Source organism: Aulonocara stuartgranti (genome assembly GCF_965226115.1).
Source record: "Aulonocara stuartgranti genome assembly, chromosome: 16".
Classification (NCBI taxonomy): Eukaryota; Metazoa; Chordata; class Actinopteri; order Cichliformes; family Cichlidae; genus Aulonocara; species Aulonocara stuartgranti.
This window is the reverse complement of record NC_138952.1, coordinates 22,417,751-22,443,145: the sequence shown is the minus strand read 5'-3', so window position 1 is coordinate 22,443,145 and position 25,395 is coordinate 22,417,751. Positions and strand designations below refer to the sequence as shown.

At 39.9% G+C, this 25,395-nt stretch overlaps 1 protein-coding gene across 5 annotated transcripts in view; it reads left to right on the top strand.

Moving 5' to 3' along the window:
- il1rapl1a (interleukin 1 receptor accessory protein-like 1a) overlaps positions 1–25,395 on the top strand; it is a 169,786-nt gene that overhangs the window by 107,285 nt on the left and 37,106 nt on the right. For all 5 annotated transcript variants that reach the window (XM_082508049.1, XM_082508052.1, XM_082508050.1 and 2 more), the window contains exon 6: positions 11,357–11,431. In XM_082508049.1, coding sequence (XP_082364175.1) covers positions 11,357–11,431 — 75 coding nt within the window. The remainder of the gene's footprint in view (positions 1–11,356; positions 11,432–25,395) is intronic.

The following is a 25,395-nucleotide window of genomic DNA, read 5'->3' as shown; positions in this document are numbered from 1 at the left end:
TGGAGACAAACCAGTCATGGCAATAGACAAGAGATTTGGAGTCAGATTTACAATGTGCAAATTTATAATCAAAGTCAGTTTGACTGAGACCAGTGCAAATCAGCAGGTGAAAAACAGGCAGAGTACTCTTGCTAACTAAAATAATACAATGTAAGCACAGGTTTCACACGTCTGTGAAACCTTTCTGTCTGGAAACAGTGTGGCAGTGTGAGGCAGCTGGAGAAGAATCAATATTTTTTGATATAAAGGCAAACTCTTCTGTTAGAAATTGGACTGTGTGTGGTCTTGTAGGTGGAGACAGCCATGCTCTGGACAGTGAAGGTGGATCACAGCATCATTGCAAACTGTTCCAACAGAGAAACCTGATTCTGTGTGTCAAATGACCAGAACAATGTGGACGTTTTGTCAAAATACCAGTGTTTCTGAGGAGCAGCAATATGTCAAGGTAAACTCTAAACAGAAGAGTTATGGAACACACCCTTTTTGCCGTTCACCCACACTAATTAGGCATTCGTTCCAATAAACTCCAAATAAATTAACATTCATTCTTTCAAATATGCTTCTCTGAAACTTTTGCACTCTGAAGGGAAATTACAATAAGGCCAGCTGCTGAAATGTCCTGGCCTTTCATTTTTAAAACGGACACTGTGAAGAGAATAGTTTTTTGTTGATATAATAGGCTTTTGTCTTGGCACAGACTGCTAGTAAATTTGGCCTGGCTGTAGACATGTTCTTCTTTTGAATATAATGAAACCAGATGGCCAGATGACCAGCCTGCTGGTGTCCCAGTCAGAAATAGCAGCTATCTAGCGTTACAGCTAAGCTGATGAAGAGGCCCTTAATGTTTATATCTCATCATGTTGTCACCTGCATGGGCCGTTCATCACTAGCAGACAAAAGTTCCATTCCTGTGAGTAAGAGTGATAGATTTGATGAGTGTAGTTTCAAATAAAATAGTACCTACAAGAAACTGCCAACTAAAAGGCTTTTTTGTTAGTTTTGTTTCTTTTTTCGTTATGGGTATCATTTATTTGTATTACTTTAGTGCATTGAGCACTACAAGTTTCCATTATACTCAAAAGATGGCAACATCTCAGCAAATGTCTTTAAAACTGGGCAACTAGCACTAAAAAATTTAGATGGCTGAGTCCTCTTTTTCTTTCATCTGCTCTTTTTAGAGGTTTTCACCACAGTGGACTGTCTGCCTCCATCTGACCCTATTCCTAACATCCTTCTCTGTCACACCAACCCTTTGCATGTCCTTTACTACACCTCTCTAATCTTGTCTGTGGCCTTCTGCTTTTCCTCCTGCCTGGCAGCTCTGTGTTCAGCACCCTTTGTCCAGTACATCCACTTTAACTCTTCAGCACATGTCCAAACCATCTCAGCCTTGCTTCTCTAACTGGCTCCAAAGTTCTCGACCTGAGCGTCAGTCTGACATTCCTGTTTCTAATTGTTTCTATTCTGGCCACTCCCAATGAAAATTTTAACATCTTCAGCTCTGCCTCCTGTCTTTTTATTTTTGCCACAAATTTAGATGACTAAATAATACTGCAAGAAGCTTCTTTCAGCACAGCTGATAGCTCTACATATTTGATTTGGCAGATTTTTACACCAGATGTCCTTCCTGACGCAACCCCAAAGGTGTTTGACTTTCCTCCTGGTCTCAAACAGGGCACCTTTCATATGTTAGGGAAATGTGTAAAGCACTATACTATGGAGCCAGCATAACTGATGTAACAGGCAAGAATAAAGTTCAACAAATAAAAACATGAGGGTCGTGTCCATTTAAGCAAAGTTTATTGAAAATACAGGACTGCTGAATGGTTCCAAGTAACCTCTTCACCTTAAATTAACTGACCACAAAACCACATGAATATTGTTATTACACAACATTTTCAGTGACTTATTTCACCCGTACCAACTGTAAAAATGTGTACTTTCTCAATTGAACAGTTTTTAGTTAAATATAAGATTTAAATGATTTGCAAAAATGAATTAAATTATGTCTATATTTATATGTAATGCGACCTCGCAATTTTTTTTGAAGCAGGGTGCTATGCAGTAACTGTGCACATTTGTGGCTGTGTTAAAATACACAGATTAGGGGCAACAGTAGATTGTGGGAGCTGCCGAGTATGCCGTGGAGATGGGTCAAAGGGAGTTGATGAAGCAGATGGCAGCGAGGTGACCCTGCAGGCTGCCTGTCTGTTCCTCTGTTACTTCATGTAAATCTCAGGTCTGTATGTGTCATCGCAGGTAGCCTGATGGCACTACCAATGTGTTTACACACCTGGACAGACCTGAGGTTGGTGTACTGCGTGGCAAAAACGCATCCTTCCATTGGGATTTTGCTCTGTGCATGCTGCTTGTAATGTGCCAGGACTGTGTTAATCCTGTCCCTCAGGTGTATATCCACCTGCACTGGCCCTCCCCTGCAGTTGACTGGGTTAGCCTTGTCCTTCTGCTCTAACAGAATAACAGAATGGATACCAGACCACTAGGGTTTCCCTCTGAATCACCCACAGAGATCGCCACTGATTAGAAGCTAATCCTCTGTCACTGCCTACCAGGAGAAGCTGCCGGATAGTTTGATGGTCAGTATCTGTCTTGGCTGACAATGTTTCATCTCTCTCTCTTTGTGTTGTCACATGTCTCCCTTGTTGAATCCCTCCTCTGCCTATCTGCATAAGCTCCACACAGGTGTATTTTGTACATTTTGCTCTGTCATTTAATAAAAATGGCTCCTTTATCACAGGTCACCCACTGGGTTTTGTTATCTGAAGCTAGCAGGAAGGTGTATGTAGCATTTGAGGTACATAGGCAGTTGTGTGTGCATGTGCGTGTGTTTCTGTGTGTTAATTAGTGCGTGCTTAGGTTGCATACTGGCAGACGTACGCGCTGACTTGCAATATTGAATACATAAACACTGTCTGTGAGCCGCGCCCTAATAGAAGAACAGTACAGTGTACTCTTACCCATTGGGAAACGTTAAAGTTCACACTGATATCATCCAAGATACACTGCACAGGCACACAGGTCCTATACATGCTGCCGGGGAAAGGCAGAGGTACAGGCACAAGCTGAGTTGAGTGCAGAGGAGCTAAGAAAAGAACTGACAAGGCTTTCTGAAAGGGTAAAAAGAGTGGGGGTGGGGGCCAATTGTGGGACAGTGACAAATGGATGAAAAGATGACAGTGGGGGAAGAAAGGGCCACGCTCCTTAGTGAGGTGGAATAAAGGAAAATAACGGCGTGCTACAGCGACAGAGGTTAAGAGCGCAGAAGATCAGACAGAGATGAAAAGAGCAGGAATGTGAGCTGAGAGGGGGGCACAAAGCAGACTATGCTAAGCGACACCCACATAGATTTCTGGTGTGTTGATACTTCATCAGCAGTACTGCATGACTGAAACCAGCATCTTGGCAGTCTCTTCATCAAGTGTGTCTTCTTTCTACCCTCTTTATTTTCGCCATCTCCTACTTTTACCTCTTCCGCTCAATTCTCCTCGATCTTGGTGTTTTCATTATTTGTTTTTCTTTATCTTTGTCCCTTTCTACGTCATACCCGATCAAGGTTTCAACAACAGTTCAGCAGAAACGTATTAAGTAAGCACAGGCATGCACACGCACTTTTTATGTGCCCTCCATTTTACTCATACTCATTTAAACTTTTCACATCACAGAAGCACTTGCATAACTCTATACTAACTTTTTCTTGCCAGTAGTAGCTGCCTGTCCTCTTTACGAGTAAGTTCAAATAAACATGAGTGCGTTGAAGGGCACACTTGCATGGGTTTTACAGAAGGATGGATAAAGTTTGCACACAAACAAAATTCCCTCCTCCTGTATTCGATATAGTCATTTTATTAGGCTTTACCTAGTTGCCTTTGTTGTATAACTCAATGTTTCATTTAAAGATTATCAAAATGGATTGAGCTCTGCCTTGTTAGTCTTTGCTTCAAGTCCAAGTTAGTTTGACACAGAGCATCTGTGTAGCGCTGAAACAGTCATATCTCAAACTGTAACACAGCAGAGTTCGGCACACCATATGTGTCACACATCCCTAAGGAACGCGAGGAAAGTGGATTGGGCAGGCTGCACACGTGTGTGTGTGTGGTGGTATTTTATTTTTGTGCTCATGCAAGTGAGAGGTGGGAAAGAGTGACTACATTTGTTGCACTAGTTTTGCCCATACACTACCTGCTTTATCAGTGTAATTACTTCTGCTTAATTTAATTAGATCTACAAACGAAGTAAGTGTTGTCAGTTCAACAGTGAAGCAAGTCCCGTTTAAAATATTTATTTCTGTGTGGTTCAAGAATTTGCGGATGAATTATGTTTTTCTGTATCTGAGAACTTAATTTATAAACACAAGAATTTTATAGAGTGTTCTCATTTTTTTTCCTGCTCTGTCACACACAAGGGAGACGATTAAACATTGTGGTTACCTCTGACTCTCTTCTCCCCTCACCTTAGCATCTTCACTTTCTGTTCGTTCTGCAAACAATACACCAATAAAAATCCTCCTTGTTCATTTCAAGTACTCTTCATATTCCCTGAATGCTTAACTGTATCTCTTAGTGTGAAACACATTATTCAATCAGCCTCCATAAATCCTGTGCTGGGAGAATGAAAAGACAGTCTTAATTAGGGTGCTTTTTAAATAGTAAATAAAGTTTGAGGCAAAACAATATGATATTGTGTGGAGGTGGTGCTTTAGTTAAGGGATGTTAAGTAAAAAAAACCTGAAGTGTGTGAGTAGCTCCTCCTGCACCTGAGCATACATGTGTAACCCACTACGCATAAACACCTGCTGAGAGAGCAGACAGGAGGTGAAACTAGGAATCAGCAATGCATTTTTTTAAACAATGCTGTACCTAATAGGTAATAAATCGCTGAATGTAGTTTCTAATCTCTCGTATATTCTTCAAACAAGCAGGGAACTGACAGGCGGGCACTTTTAATTTCCTCTTTCTTCTTATTTAACAAAGATATGGGTTATTGAGGCCTCGCAGCTGGAGCCCTGCTTCGAACAGCTTGGTCACTGCCATGTTGCATCATCACATTGTCTCGCTTAGAGAGCTGCTTAGTCAGAAAAACTCGACTTCCTACTTGGCCACAAGAGGCCAATTGTTTTCACTTTTTGCGATGATAGCCATTTGACTGTGCCAGTGACAATGATGTAGGAACCTGTCTGGCCTTATTTGCTGGACAGAATGCGCACTCCTGTTGCTTTGATGTTGAAGTATTTCAGCTTTGCCAGAGGCAGGGCTTTTAGAGAGCATAGCACTGGTGCACAGCGGGGGAGCATGAAGTGGTTTTGGATGCTTTTATTAGCTTCCTCTGGATGACACAGACAAGCTCCCCATACAGCTTCTCTCATGTGGGAAATGGTCAGATCGGGAAGTGAATTCTGTATACTCTGAGGTGACTTTATAAGAGAATCATACACACTGGTTATTGCACAATTAGGAATGAAATGAAACTGGCTCTAAGGTGACCACGCTGCAGAGGAAGGTCAATGGTAATATATAGTGATCTCCTGCAGTACCATATAGGAGTCTGCCAGCTGTAGCGGAGAACTGAGACTTCTCTAGTGAAGCTTAGCAGTGTTGGGAGACTCACAGGGACTTCGTATTTTTCAAGTCTCTTTCCTTCTTCTTTTTTTTTTTTTGCTTTTCTTTTTCAGCGTGACTGCCTTTGTTGGTTAAAACAAAAACCTTTGGGAGCTAATTTTGTTAAACCAAGGGTTCGCAACGTAACGTGCACGAGAGCGCGTCCATGCACGGACACGCTCTAACAAAGTCTTTTCGTGTTCGTGAATGTCCCTGTAAAGCATATGGCAGTCATTTGTACATTGATTTCTTCTCATTTTCACCTTTGCTACTATTGTGCCAACAGCACATTTTTTCTTACAAATGGGACAGAACAGAAAAAGCCCAGTGATCCAAGAATCTCAGCTCCATCTGTAATTCGTTAATTTGCTGTTTGCCTACAGTCAGTCACCCAGAATAATCCATCTGGAAAGTCCAGTGAGCTTTTCTACCACCATGACCAAATGGGATTGTGGATGACTGATCACAAAGCTTACATCCACAAAGTCCTGTGCTACATTAATATATTTCATGTAGGCCACCACACACTGACACACAAAGGTTGATTCAGTCCTCTTCAGTAGAGCTTAATACTTGTTTGCAGGTATGCAGTCTGACTATCTAGTGTTAAAGGAACTAAAACACAAATCCAGCAATGTTTTTAATTACTTTGCATATTAAACACTACATTATACATTTTCACACAGTTAGTCATTTTTGTAATTCGCACGTTACAAGTTGTAAAGTATACACAAACTAAATGGACCACAATGCTAGTGTCGTGTTGTTGAAAAGTTTTATTACAGATGCTTTGTGTCTCCTCCGAAAATTAATTCCGCCTGATTTGCTACTGAGAACAGACAACCTTTCTGCCCTGGGACATCAATGTTTTATAGTGACTCATCGATTTCAGAGCGTAAAACTTGCACAGGCATACCGGGCAAGCCATTCAGGTCCCCTAAAGACACAAATTCACCCTGGAGACATTTGCTCTGCTCATACACAAACAGGCCATTTAACGTTTTATGTAAACTTAAAAGAAGTTCCTCTCAGAGTGTGATTCTGTGGGGCAGCTGTGGCTCTAAAGGTGAAGAGAGATGAGCAGTAGCTTTAGGATTGATAGTGTGGTCTCAAATTTCTCCTTCTTACACGTTTAAGGGTCTTTTAGTGAAAAGAAAAACATTTGTTCTCATTCGTTGGACGTGGCCATCCTGCTTTTTTGTGAAAGTTGACCTGAAAAATTTTCTTCTTAACAAAATTACGTTTCATTAAGTGTTCCTCATTCAAATGCAGTATGTCTGTCCACTATACAAGGATAAAAAAACATTTTACATGACATATAACTTGTCACATTATATCACATGTATTACTGAAGGAATAGTATGGCTTATTAGATTTAAGTGTGTAGCATATAATTCATTTGCATGTGTGATACTTCATTGTTTTGTGAATGTGCCAAATCAAAAGAATCCTGCAAGCGCCACATGGTGATTTTGGGCTTCTACACTTAACAATCTGCAACCACCACAAAGCATTATAGTACAAATCTGACCAAAAGTTTGCCCATTTGTTCTTGGACCAGGAGTTATTTTTCATTTGGATTATTTTTCAAGTGGATTTTGAAGTAGCAGATGTGCATACTTAGGTTGAAATCCAAGCTTATTGTAACCTTGAAATTAACCAAAAAAAAATCATTTTTTTATATAACAAATACATAAATCATCTGAATCTTCCGTCATGATGCCCACACAATCTGTCATTGCATTAACAACCCATCACTTAATGTATTTGCATGTTTAATTACCTTTTATAGCTTTGATTGCTTGATTTCATATGTTTCCTTTTTATTGGCAAACAGAGACTCTTTCCTTTGTTTGCTCCCTCTCTTCCATATTTCCATAAATGGTGTCCCCCCTCCCAACCCATGAATTGATGTATTTCCCATGAAGGAATGGTAATTAAGATAATGAGATTTTCAGAACCAAGTGTAGCATGCCAAAATGAAGCAGGAGGGGGGGCACGTTTCATATCTTCTTTTTATTTTAGCTTTCTAAATTTTCCCTCTTTTGTCTTACCAGCATTACCTCTCTGTCTATAGTCCTTACCACATCTGCTTTCCCTTTTGTCTCCCATACACAGCTCGTCCTCATTTGTTTGCCCAGTGTATAATTAGCTATAGGATCACCCATTGTGTAATTATGTATAGCAGTTTGATATGTAATTAAAACTGTATCAGTATCCAGTGTAATTTGTGCTGTGTGATTACCTATTAACAGTGCAAACAGTCGTGCCTAAAAGCCCGTGACCGCCCCTCTCACAGATGTCAATGTGCTTTTCTGTCAGTATTTATGTATCAGCAGGTGTTATAGGCGAGCCAAAAATAAATACGAAATCAGAACAAAATAGAGCTGATGTTTACATTTTGGTCTGTGTATCGTCACATGAGTAGTTCTTTCAGTAACTGCCGAACATGTTAACACAAAGCTTTACTTCAGTACTTCAGTCTTGCCCAACAATTTAGTCAAAGCAGCAACATTATGTCGCTCCCAAAAACAGAAAAGGCTTTTCAAACAGCTTGCTGGAAACCTCATCATAAGACGAAAAAAAGAAGTCAAGTGTGCACACTCTAAGGAAACATCTTAATGAATACACATCACTGCAGCTTTACAAATTCACAGCAAAATAATTGGGAATTCCAGAAAAGCTGCTGGTACTTGGAGGTATTATGTTGATTTTTTTTTCATCTGATTTAGAAAATGAGGAATTCTCTTTAGTTCATTTGATTGTACAAAATATGCTTGATTTGACTCTGCATCTGTGTGCAGAGTTGTTTAATATGTTCAAACATTGTGTTTTTATGTCCGACTTAACTGCAAAATGTAATACATGAATAAATACAATTAGATCACTACACATGGAGATTTACAATATAGACCAATCAGCCACAATATTAAAACAACATACCTATCAGTGAGGATGTCCTGTGGGACACAATCCATTTTAGCCCGGAGATGCTTAATCAAGTTGGCATCTCGAGGCTTTTGAGGTCAGGTCATCATCTTGGGCTCCTTGTCATGTTCCTTGCACAATTCCTAAGCAATTTCTTTTACTGTGGGCATGGTGTTTTGCCGTTTGAGTCCATTGCACTCAGAATATAACACTGTCCTTAAGTGTGCTTCGTCTGCGATGGCATATACTTAAGTGGTACATGTCAGAAAAATCTCCACATCAATATCAAGACCGAAGGTTTCCCAAAGAACATGGAGTTGCAATGAGGAGAACAATGTTATCAGTTTCACCTGTCAGTTTTAATGTTGTGGCCGATCATGTATATCAAACCTTTTTATTCCAGATAGCCACATTTTTATCATTAGCATCAGGAATAATATAAACCCAGTAGAGCTCTGCACTCATCTCACTACAGAAAAAGAAATGTTAGAGTCTGGGATGATATCAAACATGTCATGCTTGCTAGCAGAGAAACGTGGGTTATAAAGCGCTTGATATGCCACTGTTTTTTTCTCATGATGTAATGGCACAGCAACAACTAAATGTGTCAGAGTTGTGACTGATTACCAACCACACAGAACTTTCATTTGTCATAATTAGGATGGAAAGAATGTGTCCAAGACTTGAGAGTGTCCTTTTTCTACAAATATGGAAAAGAAATTGAAAAAAATTATAAAAGACTTGCATAAGATGTGGCCTTCTTCATATAGTAAATCATATAACGCTTATATGATTTACTCATGAAAGTGGCCACTTTCTCATTACTTTCATACCTTGTTTTAGTAAGTATCCAAAACATACAAGTTTCTTTTATATAATTTTTCAAGGGATCTTATATCTGTTTTCACTCTTGTATGCTTTTCATATAAGTTTCACACAAGACAGATACAAACTTTATAAGATTTATATATATCTTTCCATATGGGTATAAAGGGGAGCACAAACACACCTGCTAAAGAATTGTTATATGTAAGTTTAAAAGTGGCTGGTCACAGATTAGCATTTGCTGTGGCCTCAATGCAAGAATTTTCTGCACATTCCAAGTAAATTACATTTAACATAAGGTGTGACTCAATACATAATTTATGATTTGACTCACACTACATGCATTAAATAAAGCAGAATGGTGGCTTGGCATATTGTGTAAAATGGTAGAGTCCAAGTATCTCACCTCCAGGATTCACAAAAGGTGGAAACTCCAGGTTTAGGAATGTGACCATATTGAATTACAGTAAACTAGCAAGTCTTAAACACTGAAAAATATATTGTTATCTAATCCTAAATAGTAACACATACTGTGGAGATTTGTGAACTTCCTAACCTGTGTTCCTTCTCTCCCTGAGCCTGGTTCTGCTGGAGGTTTCTACCTGTTAAAAGGGAGTTTTTCCTTCCCGCTGTCACCAAAGTGCTGCTCATAGGGGTCATATGATTGTTGGGTTTTCTCTGTATGTATTATTGTAGGCTTTACCTTACCTTGAGGCACTGAGGTGATATATAAATAAAATTGAATTGACTTGAACTTTACAAAAAGGATAGTTGTAGCATAGAAGAATGCATAAGAAGGTAAATGTGTATTGTCTGGAGGAGTAAGCTTCAAAGTAACCATAACTATAATGAAAAATTCCCTTCATTGTGCAATTGCCAATGACTTTTAAAGTTGTGAATTTAAACATTTTTTTAACCCAGTACAAAACATCAAACTGTGTTTACTGGGCATCTCTCAGCATAATGACAATGGACATTTATATTTATAGGCATTTCTTTATGAAAAAGCCGCTATAACGTGGAGCCAAGCTGTGAAGAACTCCAGTGTTGAATACAGCCTTTTCTATTTTATGTTCTTAAGAAAAATTGGTCATTCCTGCATTTTCCTTACAGATCTAGTCTTTTGAAACTAACAAGCTACACTGCTATGCCTGTGTGAAGTTGCGTATCAGAGTTTGTGATGCAGCTATTGATGCTAACTGGACTTTTTGACATTTGTGTTTACTTACTTTGCAGTGGATCTTAGGCAGGTTAGCACATAGCTGCTTTGGTAGAGGTCAAAGAGTAGCCGTTTACCTGTCAAATTAAATATTCATTTTAAGTCACACCAATGAACACATAATTCTGTGGAGGTGCTTAAGGTACCTATATAGCCCTTCTTGAGTTCCAGGGTTGTATTGAGGCACAAACATATATAGCTGAAAGATTGTAGTTTCTTCTTTTTAATAATATCTGGGCAGTTGATCAACCAACTGTCAGTTTATCCTGAACAATTTAATCATTGGATTGTGGTTTTTCTGATATCTATCAATCATGCATACAGATTAAATTGTGAAATGCTCTAGGCTACGTAGTCATTCCATTATGATTAGTTAAACCATATAAATGAAGCCCAAGGTCGATAGGCACTTAAAAACAATGTGGCCACAAAAAAGCAAAGAGTGAAGAAGAATGTGTATATAATATATATATATTATATAATGTTCTTCCTCCCCCCCCCCTTTGTTTTTGCACAAGTCAAAATGGGATGGGCATGTATTTAATAGAAGTATATAATAAACAGATGATAAATCTCTGTAATGGCATGGCATACAACTAAATTTTAAAAAAGCTCATTCAGAAGTACCAAAAAGTGGATTCTGTTCATCTGGACGTAGCGTTTATAGTGTTTTTCCCACTGAAAACTACAGAAGTAGATCATTAAAAAGGTGTTTGTCTGTATTTCTGCTTTATCCAAAAATAAATAGTCCCTTTTTTTTCCTTTTCAGCTCCTTTGACGGACAAGCCGCCAAAGATCCTGTTCCCCTCGGAAAACAAGATTAGCAATATGGAGCTTCAGCTAGGTAAGACCTTTGTGGGATTTCTTTCCTCTGCACTCAGTGTTATCTGTGTCATTTTTAAATGAAAGCAAATGGATAACTGTACCAATCCTGCCCAGCACACCTACAGGCACTGATCGCAGATTGATGATGGTTCTTTTACTTGCTGAGAAAACAGCAAAACAGGAAAAAAAAAAACTGTAAAAGTGTTTGCCATATATGCTAATAGTCGCCACTAATGTCCCTTAGGCTGTTTTGTCAACAATGGAGAGCCCATATGCTGCCAGAGATCCATACACAGGCTTGCCGCATGGAGACGCAGCCACTTTCTGTTGCAGTTGTTTGTCTTCTTTGACGTGGGGTCACGATGGACCAAGTGTGTGCGCGTATGTGCATGAGCGAGTATGGTTTGGTTTCTTGTTTGTTTGTTTTTTTCTGCAGCAGCATATTGCTTGATTTCTGGGCACAGTCCGTTGTCCACATGGTGCTTGCCGCTCTATGAATGGCCAATGTGTCTGTCATGCTGAAGCCGGTCAGACAAGAGATTGGAAGAGTATTTGACAGAAAGACAGGGTGAGGACAAAGACAAAGAGTTGCAATGATTCATTGAGTGCTTGCCTTTTGTCTTCCATCTGATGCTACTGGAATGCAGGTAGTTAATTTAAAATGCCTCCACGGTTGGCTGATCAAGAGTGAAAAATTGCTGCTGTTGATAAACTGACAGGCACAGCCTCACATGTCAGCCTACTCACACCCATGCATGAACAGGTTGCACAATGTTGGCCCTTCAGCTATTTGTCTCATTTGTCTCTATCTTGATTCCAGTGAGATTGTGAGGAAAGACTTCACCCTCAAAAGTGACTCACTCATATTTATAGCCTCACGTCAGTTCCTTCTCGCATTTGCTGTGTGAGTACTGTACAGTAAGTGTGTGTGTGTGTGTGTGTGGGTGTGTGAGAGAGAGAGACTTTGAAAGAAAATTCTTTAAAAGAAGAATAGTGTAAATTATTGGATAACAGATTGAAATATCATGATTTTAAGCTCTGCTATGCCTTAAGCTAGAAAAGATCTGGTCCTTACTCCTATTTAATGATTCATCTCTTTGTTAATTCTTCTATGGCTGGTAAATAAAATGCACCCATACCTCTTGTCTGAAATGCAGTGCAACTTTAATGTCAGAGTCACACTGGAGAAAACGGTGGTTGGAGGCAGTAGTGTGACCAAACTTAGTTCAATGAACTTGAGATTTTGTTCCTTTTGTAATTGTTGCTTTGAAGACCAGGGTCACTGTAGTCTGCAACCACTTCGAGGCAACCTGTGTTGTGATTCTGCGCTATGTAAATAAAATTGAATTGAATTGAAATACTAAAAAGCCAATATGATGAAGACGGTCTGCTTTCAGTTTGCGAATGAATGGGCTCAAGTTAGTAATTGACCCCATTCAATTGTTAGTAATTACATACAATCTGCTTGCAATGATATTGCAATTAACTGTGATAAATTGTCAAATATTGCAAATCTGTTGCTATCCCTGATATTCAGGACTGTTGCCCCACAGCAAGAAGGTCCTGAGTTCTCTAATGTCTGCACGGGTTCTCTCCAGGTTCTCCTGGTCCAAACACATGCAAGTATTTGGGTTAGCTTCATTGGTCATTCGAATTTGGCTCTAGGTGTAAGTGTAAACGTAAAACATCTCTGTGTAAACCCTGCAACAGTTTGGCCACCTGTCCAGAGTGTACCCTATGGCCCCCGGGTGACCCCTGAATTGGATAATTGGAAGAAATGGATGGACTTTTATAGCATAGCCAGAATCTCATGAACTTGAAATAACAATTCAGAATTTCCTCCGCAAAGAGTGCAGTAATATAATTTAACTGCAAAGTAACAAAGGCACTCTGAAAGCTTGCTTTTATCTAGTTATTATAACTAGGCAAAAGCAAGGTTGTTCAACTAGTTATAAACTAACTTTAATTTATCTAGATGCACAAAATAAGGGGAAATTACTTTAATAATATGGTAACCAAAGGTTTGGTACATCTACAAATAAATGAAATAGTAAATAGGGAACACTGTGAGATATCTAAGCAAGACAGAGAAAAAAAACAATTAAGTCTAGTGTCTTGCGGTAAGACCTCACAGACTCCCAGAGGAGAATCTAAAACAGAGAGACATTGATGTAAATATTTTACAGTGGCTCCATTTTGTGTGCAGAATAGTTGTCTCTCCCTCTAGACGAGAGTTTCTCTTTTATTTAGTTTTATTTATTTATTCTCTTCTTCCTTAATATTTGTTGAGCCATGCCCTAAGCAGCTTTATGGGGCATTGTGGCAGATTTATGATAGCTAGAACGTGCACAGAAAGAGGCCGGTCTCTTATGGCAAGCGCGAAATAGAGAGGGAGAGGAAAAAAGACACAGGAGCCAGTGGAGGCCGGTGGATGGGCAGTAAAACCGGAGCTGTAAGCAGAGAGATAAATCTGCAACACTGCCGGGAAACACAAGCCAACTTTATCTCCTCTGCTGTTGCAACCAGTGCAGATCTTAGACATCCTACATCCCAGCTAGCTTTACGCAGCGCACACGCACACACTGGCAGGCATAAATAAAAGACATATGTTACATAAACTGTCACGGAAGACCTGCAGCAGAGATGTTCTGGAAAGTCTAAGAAGATGAATGTGAGAAACTCAGGCCTCAGAATCGTGATAGGCAAGCGGGGACTCAGAGACAAGACAGGATGGTTGAGAGGGAATACACACACGGGATTAGAAACTGTTTTCGTTCAAAGGGGGGTTTTGTCAGATCTTCTCTCTTCAGGTTCCCTCTTCCTGGATGTTTCTGCCACTACATCCCTTTCTGCTGATGGACCGAAATCCCACAGCTACAGATTCTGTCACTCAGGACTACATACATTAAGCCCCAATTCTACCACCAAATAGCTGTGTGTGTATGTGTGTGTGCGTGTGTGTGTGTGTGTGTGTGTGTGTGTGTACGTGTGTGTGTGTGCGTGCATGCGTGTGTGTGTGTGTGTGTTGCTCTCTTCACAAATCTCTTCTTTAGGGCATCAGGAATCCTCAGGGATATGTGACTGTGCGTCTGCTGAAAGCCGGCCTGCACTGCATCAGAAACATTACTTTTGGACATCTTGACATTTTCAGTCTGTGTATAATGTTGGATTTTTACCATTAGCCACTCAGCTATTCTTTTGCCAGATTTACTACTGTCCCCCAGTGGTGAGTTGGTGAAGTCCACTCCTATTTCTTCCAGAATTAGGAGGATGATTCATTATATTAATGGGTTTAAATCTGTGTGTAGGTGCTGGGGTTGGTGAGAGGGAAATGCACAAAATACATATACTCACAGTACAGTAATATGACACATTACACATAGCCTAGCAGAAACACACACACACAGACTCACATGCAGGATTGGTGTTGACTCCCTTGGAATGATTTGTCATGGAGTTCAGAGGGTGTGGGTTAAAGATTCAGCTCATGCTTACACAGCACTTCAGTGAGAGCATTTTTCTGTCTCCCCAGCTCTCCCTCTTCATCGCAACACATACAAACATGCACTTGCAAATATTCAAACAACCCGGCACTACTTGAGGTGGATAGGTCACACACACGCTTGCAGCGCAGACCTCTGCAACCGTGGGATAATTGTAACTGATAGAGGATTTTACTATCCCCCAAAGCCAGCAGATGGGTGCACTCGTGTGGAAAGGAATTAGAATCCATTATTTCGGAGAGCAGGAACCAACAGCAGAGGATGGGCAGCAATAGGGAGAAGGCTCTTATACCTACTTCATTTAAACAGAGACGAGTCTACACACACGCACGCACATCCATGCACCTGTACGTGTGCACACATCTTCTCACACTGTACACCCTCAGGGGTGTTTAGAGCTGTAATAGACTGACACTCAAAACGCTGACGTTCCCAATTTAGCAAGTAATTCAGCAATGCAATTTTGAAAAGCTCAAAGGAAAAAGCCAGCGTGGATGTTCAGCTTCTTTCATGACCTTTTGGAAACAGCTGGTTATGTTTAGTTTGAATGCACTGACTGAAAGAGATACATCATGTTTTGTTATTGTGAGCCGAGAAAGAACTGAGGGTAAATATTAATCTTGAAAACCCACGTTAGCTCGTGTACTGCTGTTGACGTGGCCATAAAACACATGATCAGGCATTTAGCTAGCCTGCATTTGTAATACTGAACTGTGATTATACAGGTTACCCTTCCAGATTCCACTAGTTCAACAAACAGCACCACTATTCATACATTTCATAGCTGCTTACCCAATTTAGGGTCATGGAGGGCTGGAGCGCATCCAAGCTGTCATGTGGCAAAGAGGTGGGTATGGTTTGCAGGTCCTGCATTTTAATTTATGTACCAAAAACCAAAGCACACCTGTCCACTTTAGCCCAGAGGGTGCAGTGTCTGCAAGTTTTTCCAATAATGTAAAATTTTGGTCAGGCCACAAGACAATTATCTTCAGTTCAGTCCATCTTTTAATGAGGTGAGCCCTAGCAGAAATAAAGTTGTGTTTTCTGGATCTCTCAAGCTTAAATGATTTGCTCATCATTCCATGTACACATTTTACACAGTATCCTTAATCTTTGGGAAGCAGGGTTGTAAAGCAAACAATGAAGTCATCAGAAATGTGACCAATTTCCAAAGGCAGTATATACTGCCAAAACCCCCCCAAAGAAAATCACATATTGGGTCTTGATAGATTAAATATTCATGTTGAGATACACATTAGAGCAAAGGTATATAACAATGGATAGAGGGAAACAAAATTTATCAAACCTTTTAGGGCTAGATTGAACGCTAAAATGATGTTCCGAAAAAATGTTAGTTTTTTTCTTTAATGTCTTTATATATAAAACATGACATATAGCATCGTTTTCCTCCGAGTTCATGCCTTATTTCATCCATGTTCTTGCTCACCTCTCCCTTCCATCTATGTCTATTTCTACATCTTTTCATCCATTACATCTCTTCTGTTCTCACGGCGTCACCTGTTGACCGCTGCTTGCTTGGAGATTTGAGGATTGTACAGAACTCCAGATTAGTGAGGACATTCTTAAGCTTCGACACCTAGCCTTGACAACAAACATGCCGCTTTTCCTCGGAGAGGGTGAAATTGAAGTTGACATTGCTCTGGAGAGTTACTGGAGGTCAAAGGAGATTCACTTCATTAAATTACTTTCTGTCTCTGTCTGCTTCTTTTTTTGTCCGTGTCTTACAAACACACACATACACACACTTTAATTTCCGGACTTAAATGATACATCTTTGACAGTTTCCTCGCTCCCTTTTGCCTCTGTTCGTGCCACCTTTCTGATTTTCAGCTCCAGCATTCACGATCACCCAACATGTTGTTATGTGTTTCAATTGCATCGCTATAATAATGCAAAGAAGTATTGAAATCGTTTAACTAATTAAAAGTAAAAAACTGAATTAAATTCTTTAATTCTATTTTTTAAGTGTAAAATATTGTTATTAAAATACATTTACATTAAGAGTAGTCTTTATAATGAACCATTTCAGAATGATGTATGTTTTATTATAATTCCTGTACCATTTGTGGGTAGATTACTTTAACTTTTTCACCTGATGAAGTAATAATTTTTTGTATTTCCCTAGAGATCAATAAAGTTGTGTCCTAATCTCATCTTATTTAGAGAAAATAACATTACATTTGGTAAAAACTGCATTTATTGTATCTAGAGTAACTTTAGTTATCAAATAAATGTAGTGAAGAAAAAAAGGGGGTTGCAATCCTCCTGAAATGATGTGTGAGTAGACATACAGTAGCAGCAGAAAATCAAATGCTCGTGTAAATAGCATATCAAAACTCTTAAGTGCAGCTTTTGAGTAAAGAAAAGGACTATGCAGCACTTTCTAAAGATGTCCATTTGGTTATGTTAATGTTTTGTGATAAATGACGTATTTATATTACAGCACAGAGATAAAAATCACACACTGAGAACCCTTAAAGGTCACCCCGCAGATATGTCATTATATTTGGTTGTAGCCCCACAGTGACCCAGTGTTAAGTAACCCATGGTGACCGGTATGGTAAGTAGTGTGTCAGCGAAACAAAGCTGAATGTTTAAGTGTGTGAACGGTCGTCATTAATCACCAAGTCTGGGGCACAGAGCAGGGGACTGCAGTATGATAAATGAACTAACCGCTTCTCTCATGCCTAACCGTAAAGGGAGAGGGAGGGAGGAAAGCAGACAAACGCGAAACTGTACAGAGACGTAGCACAACACAACACCCTACTGTGCATCATACACAGGGGTTTGTTTGCTGCTGACTTTAAATTGCTCACCACGGCTGAAGTGAGGCCAAGAGATGCGAGAAAGGTGTGGACACTCTCTTGATTCATACTCGGCTGCTGAGGTACCAATCTCAGCAGCTAATTCAGCATGCTGAATTGGTGTGAGAAGAGGCTATCTGACCGCCTGCCTATTTAATTCAGTGTCCTCTTAATTTTGTATTCTCTTTCTATGATGGTAGAAGAGCATGAAACAGCTCTTTTAATCAATAGTTTTCTCAGGTCAGGTCCTACCTAGGCTGGCTGCACTGGAGTGTTTCATTATGTAACACCATATATACCCATCCAAAATGTGCAGACTTATCTATATTCTATGAACTCCATGTATTTTCTGAAAGCGTGACTGTATATAGGGGATAGGCATATGAAAGGTGCATGGATGTGTCTCGGCAAGTGTGATTGTCTGTGTGAAAGGGATCCTTCTGCTGTACTGATCTGTGACCTCAGCAGAGCATGGTAACCTTGTGATTCATAAATCACTTTTGTGTGAGCGAACACTGCCCCTCAGGTTCTCAGTCAGATCTCTACCTTGCTTGTCACAATCGGTTTCAAAACACCAGCATGATGATGGTTAAAACACTCACCTCAAGGCTTCAAGTCCAACTGTTATATATAGCTTACGAGACAAAATAAAAGCAAATACAAATATGACCTAGAGTCCATCTGTTATGCATTACTCAAAATATACGATATAGTAATGGTTGTGTGAACCTTAATAATAAGGCAAAATATGGCTGTGAAAAGAGTTTTGGCTCGATCGCTTAGGTGTGTTTGTCTGTGTTACCTTCTGGAGCAGAATACACAAACTAGCGTGTTATTTTCTGTTACTTTCACCATGTGCTTTCACGTCAGCTGACAGGTGACCCTCTGTTGTGGTCTTGTAAAGCGCTACTTAGAAGACGTGAGGCATTGTGACTTGACGCTTCAGTCAGCTTTACTTTCAACTCGGGGTGCCACGTCCACCGGGCCTAGCCCTGACAAGAGCCACAGATTGCCTTCACTGCCTGCTGTGAGCTCAACTTTCTGCTTACTGTCAGTGTGCGTATTCACTCAGGCAATCAGTCATGTGTTTGTGTTTGTGCATGTGTGCCTGCTAGGACTAAAGCACAGTCAGGCAATCCCAAGCACTCGTGCTAAGTTAGTCACGGGTAAGAGTTTCTCCACATTTAAGCCCAAAGATGTCTTTAAAGAGAGACTATTTAGATAATGGTAGCTTTTACCTCATCGGGCTGCTGATGCTCAAGTTCAGTGACAGGTAATCAAAGGAAAGAAGCACCCCACTCATCCCAGCATCACTCTGTATTTGACACAACAAGGGTAGACAGGGTGAGGAGGCAGACATAATGAGACCTGTCTCCTTATTAGAGGGTCTCTTCTTTCAGAAATTGCCCTTTCATCCTCTTCCAGTCACTGCCTCCTCTATTTGGTCAAAGCACCAATGGCAAGGTCAGGGGGCACGATGTAAGAGAGGAACTTGAAATACAGACTACATCAACAAAATGTGACTAAAGAAGCATTAGCCAGAAAGAAACTGATGTAGGCTAACAAGAAAGGATGGAGCAAGGATGAAGTAGTGGAGAAAAAAAATAATGACAAGGATGGGGAGAGATAGGCGGGGGGCAATGGGGAGGGAGCTGGCACTGGAATGACATGCATGAACAGCAAAGCGAGCAGGGGAAAAGGCGGCTTTGCCATTCACTTTGAAGCTTGCTCCACTTCTGTCTCTGTTATGTAACAGAAAAATGAAGAAAAACAAGTGCCAAAAAACTAGGCAGGGTGTTGAGAGAGGGAGGGAAAAAAAGACGAAGAAGGCAAGACAGAACTTCTAAACTTCAGCGCTCTGATGTTTCCGGCAGGCGAGTGGCTGTATTCGGACAATGGGGTTAGTCACCGTGCTGCACCAAGCCTTGGTGTTGAGTGAGGGGTAAAAGAGTTAGCAGAAAAAGAGGGAGATCAGTCGGTGGTGTGAAGAGAGACAAGAAAGGAGGCTTGAGAAGAGGCAGTCGGACAGAAAACGATAAGGAGGGAGAGGAGAGAAGGAGGAGGAGGTATAAACAGAAAGCAGAGGAGAAGGACCACACTGAGCGTTTCAACCTGAGAGATCTAGCTACAGTAACTCTCTTTCTTCTTCTTCTTCTTTGTTTCTGTGTTACATAAGCAGATCTCTTTGGAGACCATATGAGGCACTTCACGTATGTCTGTTCTCTGTTAACTAAAGAAGACCTCTGGCTGGAGGCCACAACTTCACCTGGCAATCAGGAGGAGTATTTCACTTTAGCTAACACCTTTTTACCAGCTCCAGTTTTGCTTTTTTATGACAATCAATCTTCATGATGTCACCATCGCCCACGGCAGTGAATGTTGCTATGGAGATCAGTAGATCTGCACTGAACTACTGCCTTAGGGAGAGCGTATGCAGGCTTACATTAGTGCATGCGTTTGTGTGTGCGCGCGTCGTGTGTTTGTGCGTGTGTGCATCTTTCTGTCTGTGCACACACGGTTCATCTTTAATTGCCATCTGCAATCTGTATCCTGAACACAGTCAGTAATTCAAGAGGCCCAGCATGTGGTAAATAGCTGAGACTCATTTACAAGTGTGTTAATGGACTTTCTCTGTCTCTGTCTTTCGGGTGTCCCTTTCTCTTTTTCTCTCCACAGTCACACATGCAGCTCAAAATATATTACAGAGCGTCAGAACAAATGCGTTATAAAAGTGGTTTGCATAATTTTATGAATAAACACATAGTCAGATAATTATCTTCGATTTTTTTCCATTACCATAAACACTGTCAGACTGATTGTAATTGGCTTGTTTTATTCTGTAAAATTGGCATTAACGGGTGCTAGCCGGTGCTAGTCTGAGGTGGGGGAAAATTAGGGCAGAGTACAGTCAGCTAAAATTTACTGAGGCTATTCTTGCTGCTGTTCAGGGAAGTGTCTAATATGAAATTGAAGTTTGTAAATTTTAAATAAAAAAACTGACAAATCTATTTTTAACTGTAATTTATCCATTCATGGGATGAGACCGAGCCTCATTTCCTTTAACTATTTTAGCCTGCTCTTGCCTTCTTTTCTGCACTTTCCTCCTCCCTGATTCTCTTCTTCCTGCCTTAACTGCTCCCTTCAACCTCTGAAAAGTGTTATTAGTATTAAACAATGGAAGAATAGGCATGCTAAGTAGTAGCTTTACTTTCCCTAATAACCACCCTCTATGGTAATAATTGCCCCCTTTGAAACAAAAGGAAAAATTCTTCTTGCGTTACTAGGCAGTTAGCATGCAGCTGCAACTGTTTTATGTATTTGTGGGGGTGCCTGTTTACTGTTGCATACTGTATATAGCACATCATTAAAGATATCACACTTTTTTACTCACTCTCTTTTTTGTTGTTAGCATTGTTATCCTCTTCAGTGACAGCTAGCTTGATTTATTAGGCCAAAGAACCGAATGGAACAAAACGAAACAATCATTAGCATGTGTCTTTTGCAGTGTAACGCACTTCTGCACATGAGAAAAGTTGTCGAATTTTGTTATTGTGTTAAGCATATGAAAAAGAAAATTACAACATCGCAGGATGAATGGGACTTAATTTTTTAAACCCCCTTTTTAACAGCTGTAAAGCAGCTAGTGCTAACTTATTGAACAGAACAAGGCCAGTAACTAGCAATTGACTGAAAGCAACTCCTACAAAGATAAAGACAGGTGTCCAGGAGGAAAAACTAGGGACATTGTGTGCTCATTTCCAGGGGCAGTTTTAGGGTTTGTTGGAAACCTTGGCAAAAATTCTTCCAATTAGCATTTAGTATGTTATAAATCTGACAAAACACCAAGAACAACAGTGTACTAGTCTTAGTTGCGTAATAACCAGGCCTGACAATGAACATAATATAAGTTTCCTGACCTGCAATTTTTCATTATTTATTATAGCGTCAAGTTGTTTTATTTTGTTTTGTTTTACTTTAAACTTTTTTAATAGTCAAGACATGTGTTCTTTAATTTCTTATAGAGTTATTCTATCCCATGCTGCCAGCATTAGATCCTATTGTTTATTGTAGAAACAGCTTGTTTTAACACTATAACAGCTTGTTATAGTCCTACTAGATTTTTGTTGTCTGTCTGAACTGTGGATTCTGTTATTTATCCACCTATTTACTGTGTCATTACATAGCTTCAGCTTTTTTTTCTATATAATGTGTGGCTGGCAGTTATTGTAAAGCTAACAACTTTGCACTGCTGGTTTGCTACCTGCTAATAACCTTTTTGACCTCTTCTTACTTAATTTCTTCTCCACTCAGTGGCTTTTCTAATCGCTTGCGCTGCCCTATTAGAGATAACATGACCTTTTATGTGTTGGCAGTTTCCTGTGTGACCTTTAAGAATAAGGCAGACTGAGAACAGATGTGGATCGAGTGGAACGTAATGTGTAGCTAAAGTGGATTCCATCACTGATTCAGCCAAAATAGGCCATTACAACATTTTGTCCTCAACTGTAAAATGAGAAAATTAGTCACCTTTACGTACGTGCAAGTGTAGCCAAGCGTACAAGGACTTCTCTGGCCTCATCTCTTGTTCCCTTTAGTAGAACAGGCCCACCTGATCAGGCCATGTTTCCCAAGTAATCTGTCACTTTCACTGTTTTGCGGTGTTCCTCCTCATCACTTTCTTTACCCCTCATTGGTTTTGAACTCCTGTATCTGTTTTCTATCTCTGGTGCCATCACTCTTTAGTTTATCTTTTTCTTTTGTGAGTCCTGTTCTTAAAGGAAATTTGTGAATTGATTTTTCCCCCACACTGAAATCAATAGAATCGACTGTAATCTGAAACAAATGTTTGGAAATGCTCATTATTTGTAACTCATAGTTAGTCCTTTGTTTTTCACCCCTCTTTTTATATAATTTTCTCAAGGAGTGAGTAAATAATATTAAAAGTACTTTGGTAAGAAGCATAGGTTTTTGACTTTTGGCACACATCTTTTTGCGATTATAGTTAATATTCAGCAGCTGGTTAGAAATAGCAGCGAAAAAGCTGAATTTCAATATATATGAGCACTGCATCCACACAGTGCTATCAAATGGTGTCTTTACCTCAGGCTCCCTGTTTCTTTGTGAATGTGGTTGCTCAAGCATGCACTAATGTTATTTCCAGCAGAACAACAGTATTCCCTTTTGGCTTTAACTCTGTTTGGGAAACATATAACTTTTCCATTACTTAAATTCCCCATGCTCTGCAGGTAGCTTGGCTTTTCACCTGTGTGAATGAGCAGCATGCACACGCACTGGTGAACAAACAAAACTGCCGTGCATGATTGCAGAATTGTATTGTAGATTTACATTCACCCTTTTCTATGTGTGGGAGGTCTTTTCTGAAGTTCATCCCACATATATTTTTTACCTGATAGTGAACAATTCAGGCTCTAAATGTATAGGTAAAACCATAATATATTTCCAATCCTACCAGGTAGATTTTTGGACAGTGACAGAATTTACAAAATTTGTGATTTTACCCCTGTACACCACCACCACAGTGGATCTTAAATCAAACAGTAAATGTGTGATTGAGGTACAGACTTTGAGCTTTAATTCAAGGGATTTAACAGAAGTACCGGATTAACTGTTGAAGAATTAAAGCCATTTTTCATACCCAGTCCCCCATTTTCAGAGACTGAGAAGTAATTGGAAGTTGACTGAAAAGTAGTTCCTGTTCCCTCATTAGTCCATGACAAATTAAGCTTATTGAAAGATGTGGAGCTGATTCCAACTACTAAACTTCCATTTGGAGCTCTCAATATGAGGTCCAAAGAGATGTCAGTGCAAATGATGAGTGCCATCATTAGGCAAAAAATACATCAATAAAATAGAAATAAACCAATCAAAGAGACTGCAGAAACTGTAGCAGTGACCAAATCTACAATCCAGTACATTTTTTAATGCACTCACCAGCTCAGTAACACCAAAGATACCTGAACAAGCAAAGAAGAAAGCTATATTACAGAATTCCTTCCTTGGTTAAGAAAAATCCATTCAAGTTAGGAACACTGTTGAGGAGGCTGCTGCATCACTGTCAAAGTCTAAAAGTCAAGACACAGCTTCATGGATTAAAACACAGTGTTTACAACATGGTGCAAACCACTGGTTACGCTCAAGAAGAGGAAGGCAAGATTAGACATTTCATGACAAGATGTTGTCTGTGATCTCAAATTACTTTTTACTTTTGTGTTTCTATGTCATTTGCCTTCTGGCCTGTGTGTGTCTTTCATATTCAGTGTTATTCTACAGCACTTTGGTCAGCCCTGTTGTTGTTTTTAAAAGTGCGTTATAAATAAACTAGAATGGTAGGGTCTCAGGTCCCCCTTACATCATCCTGATGCAGGTGAGGGCCAGTTCTTCTCAAATTGCATCTTGGCTTCTACTTTCTAGGCGTTTTTGCAGAAGAAGGAATCCAACTGGGACTGGCTGGACTAGCTGGCTTTCTTTTCCTCTTTAAAAAATATTCACATAAATAAGTGGTCGTGTCCCAGACTGATCAGATACAGTATTAAAAGAAAGCTTAAAACGATTCTTAAACTGGGACACAAAAGTTGTTTTACATACACTATGATAATGAATACACACAGATTTAAAAAGTAATCTTGCTGGGTGCAGCTCTACAACGTATAATTTTCCTTTTAATTGTTCCAGTTTTGCCAAAGTGATGTGTTTGTCTTTCTGGGAATGATAATGACATGACTGAAAAGTACCAAGTTGGTAATGATAGAGAAGTTCCAGTCGTGCAGTGATAATCACTTCTACAGGATTAAGTCCTGACCCACATCAGCTGAGCATATTAGCATTCTGAGAGAGCACTGCGGCAAGATTCCATACCAAGTAAATCCCTGCAGTTCATAGGATGGGAAAGAGGAAGGAAACATAGGACTGGTGGAGAGGAAAGCAGCAAAACAGACTGAATATTTGTGAAAGGCTGCTTCTTTCTTGTGTCAGGATTTCCACGTTTGCTGCATGCATGTTTTGTGGCGTGCGTTATAAGATCCTTCTCTCTGCAAGCCTGTGTTTGAAACCGCATGCTAGGAACTGATTTGCATCTTCTGCATTGAAAGAAATGTAAGTGACATTCCCTGCACCACAGCTACACTGGGCGGCTGATATTAAAGTTCCACTGAACTTTATGTAATTTTATTGATTTTCTTTCTTTTTAAAGCCACTGGCATTTCAATGCAGATGGCCCTGCACTGCCCGGAGCGCGAATCACAAAAACACAAACATAAGCAGAGGTTTTATGCTCTCCTTATTGCACACAAGAAGTGCCTCTAACCATTTCTCTTTTTTTTTTAAATCGAGTGAAGATCCTGCTTCATGGTACTTTTCACCTGTTTCTATTTTCAATGATGGTAGACTCTTTGATCTATGATATTGTCTGAAGTTTCAAACGCTAAAACGCCTCCAGTTGTCATTTGCGTGATGGAGGATTTGAAAGTGCAGCGTCTTCTAATAATTACGAAGTTTAGCGAGCAGCTTTTTAGTGGGCCTCCGTCTTGAATCTTTCACTCAGATTTACATTTGCTGTGGGTGTGAGCAAGCAGCAGATGGTTTGTTGGAAATAATGACAACATTGAACGACTGGCCCACTCAAAACTATTAAGGGC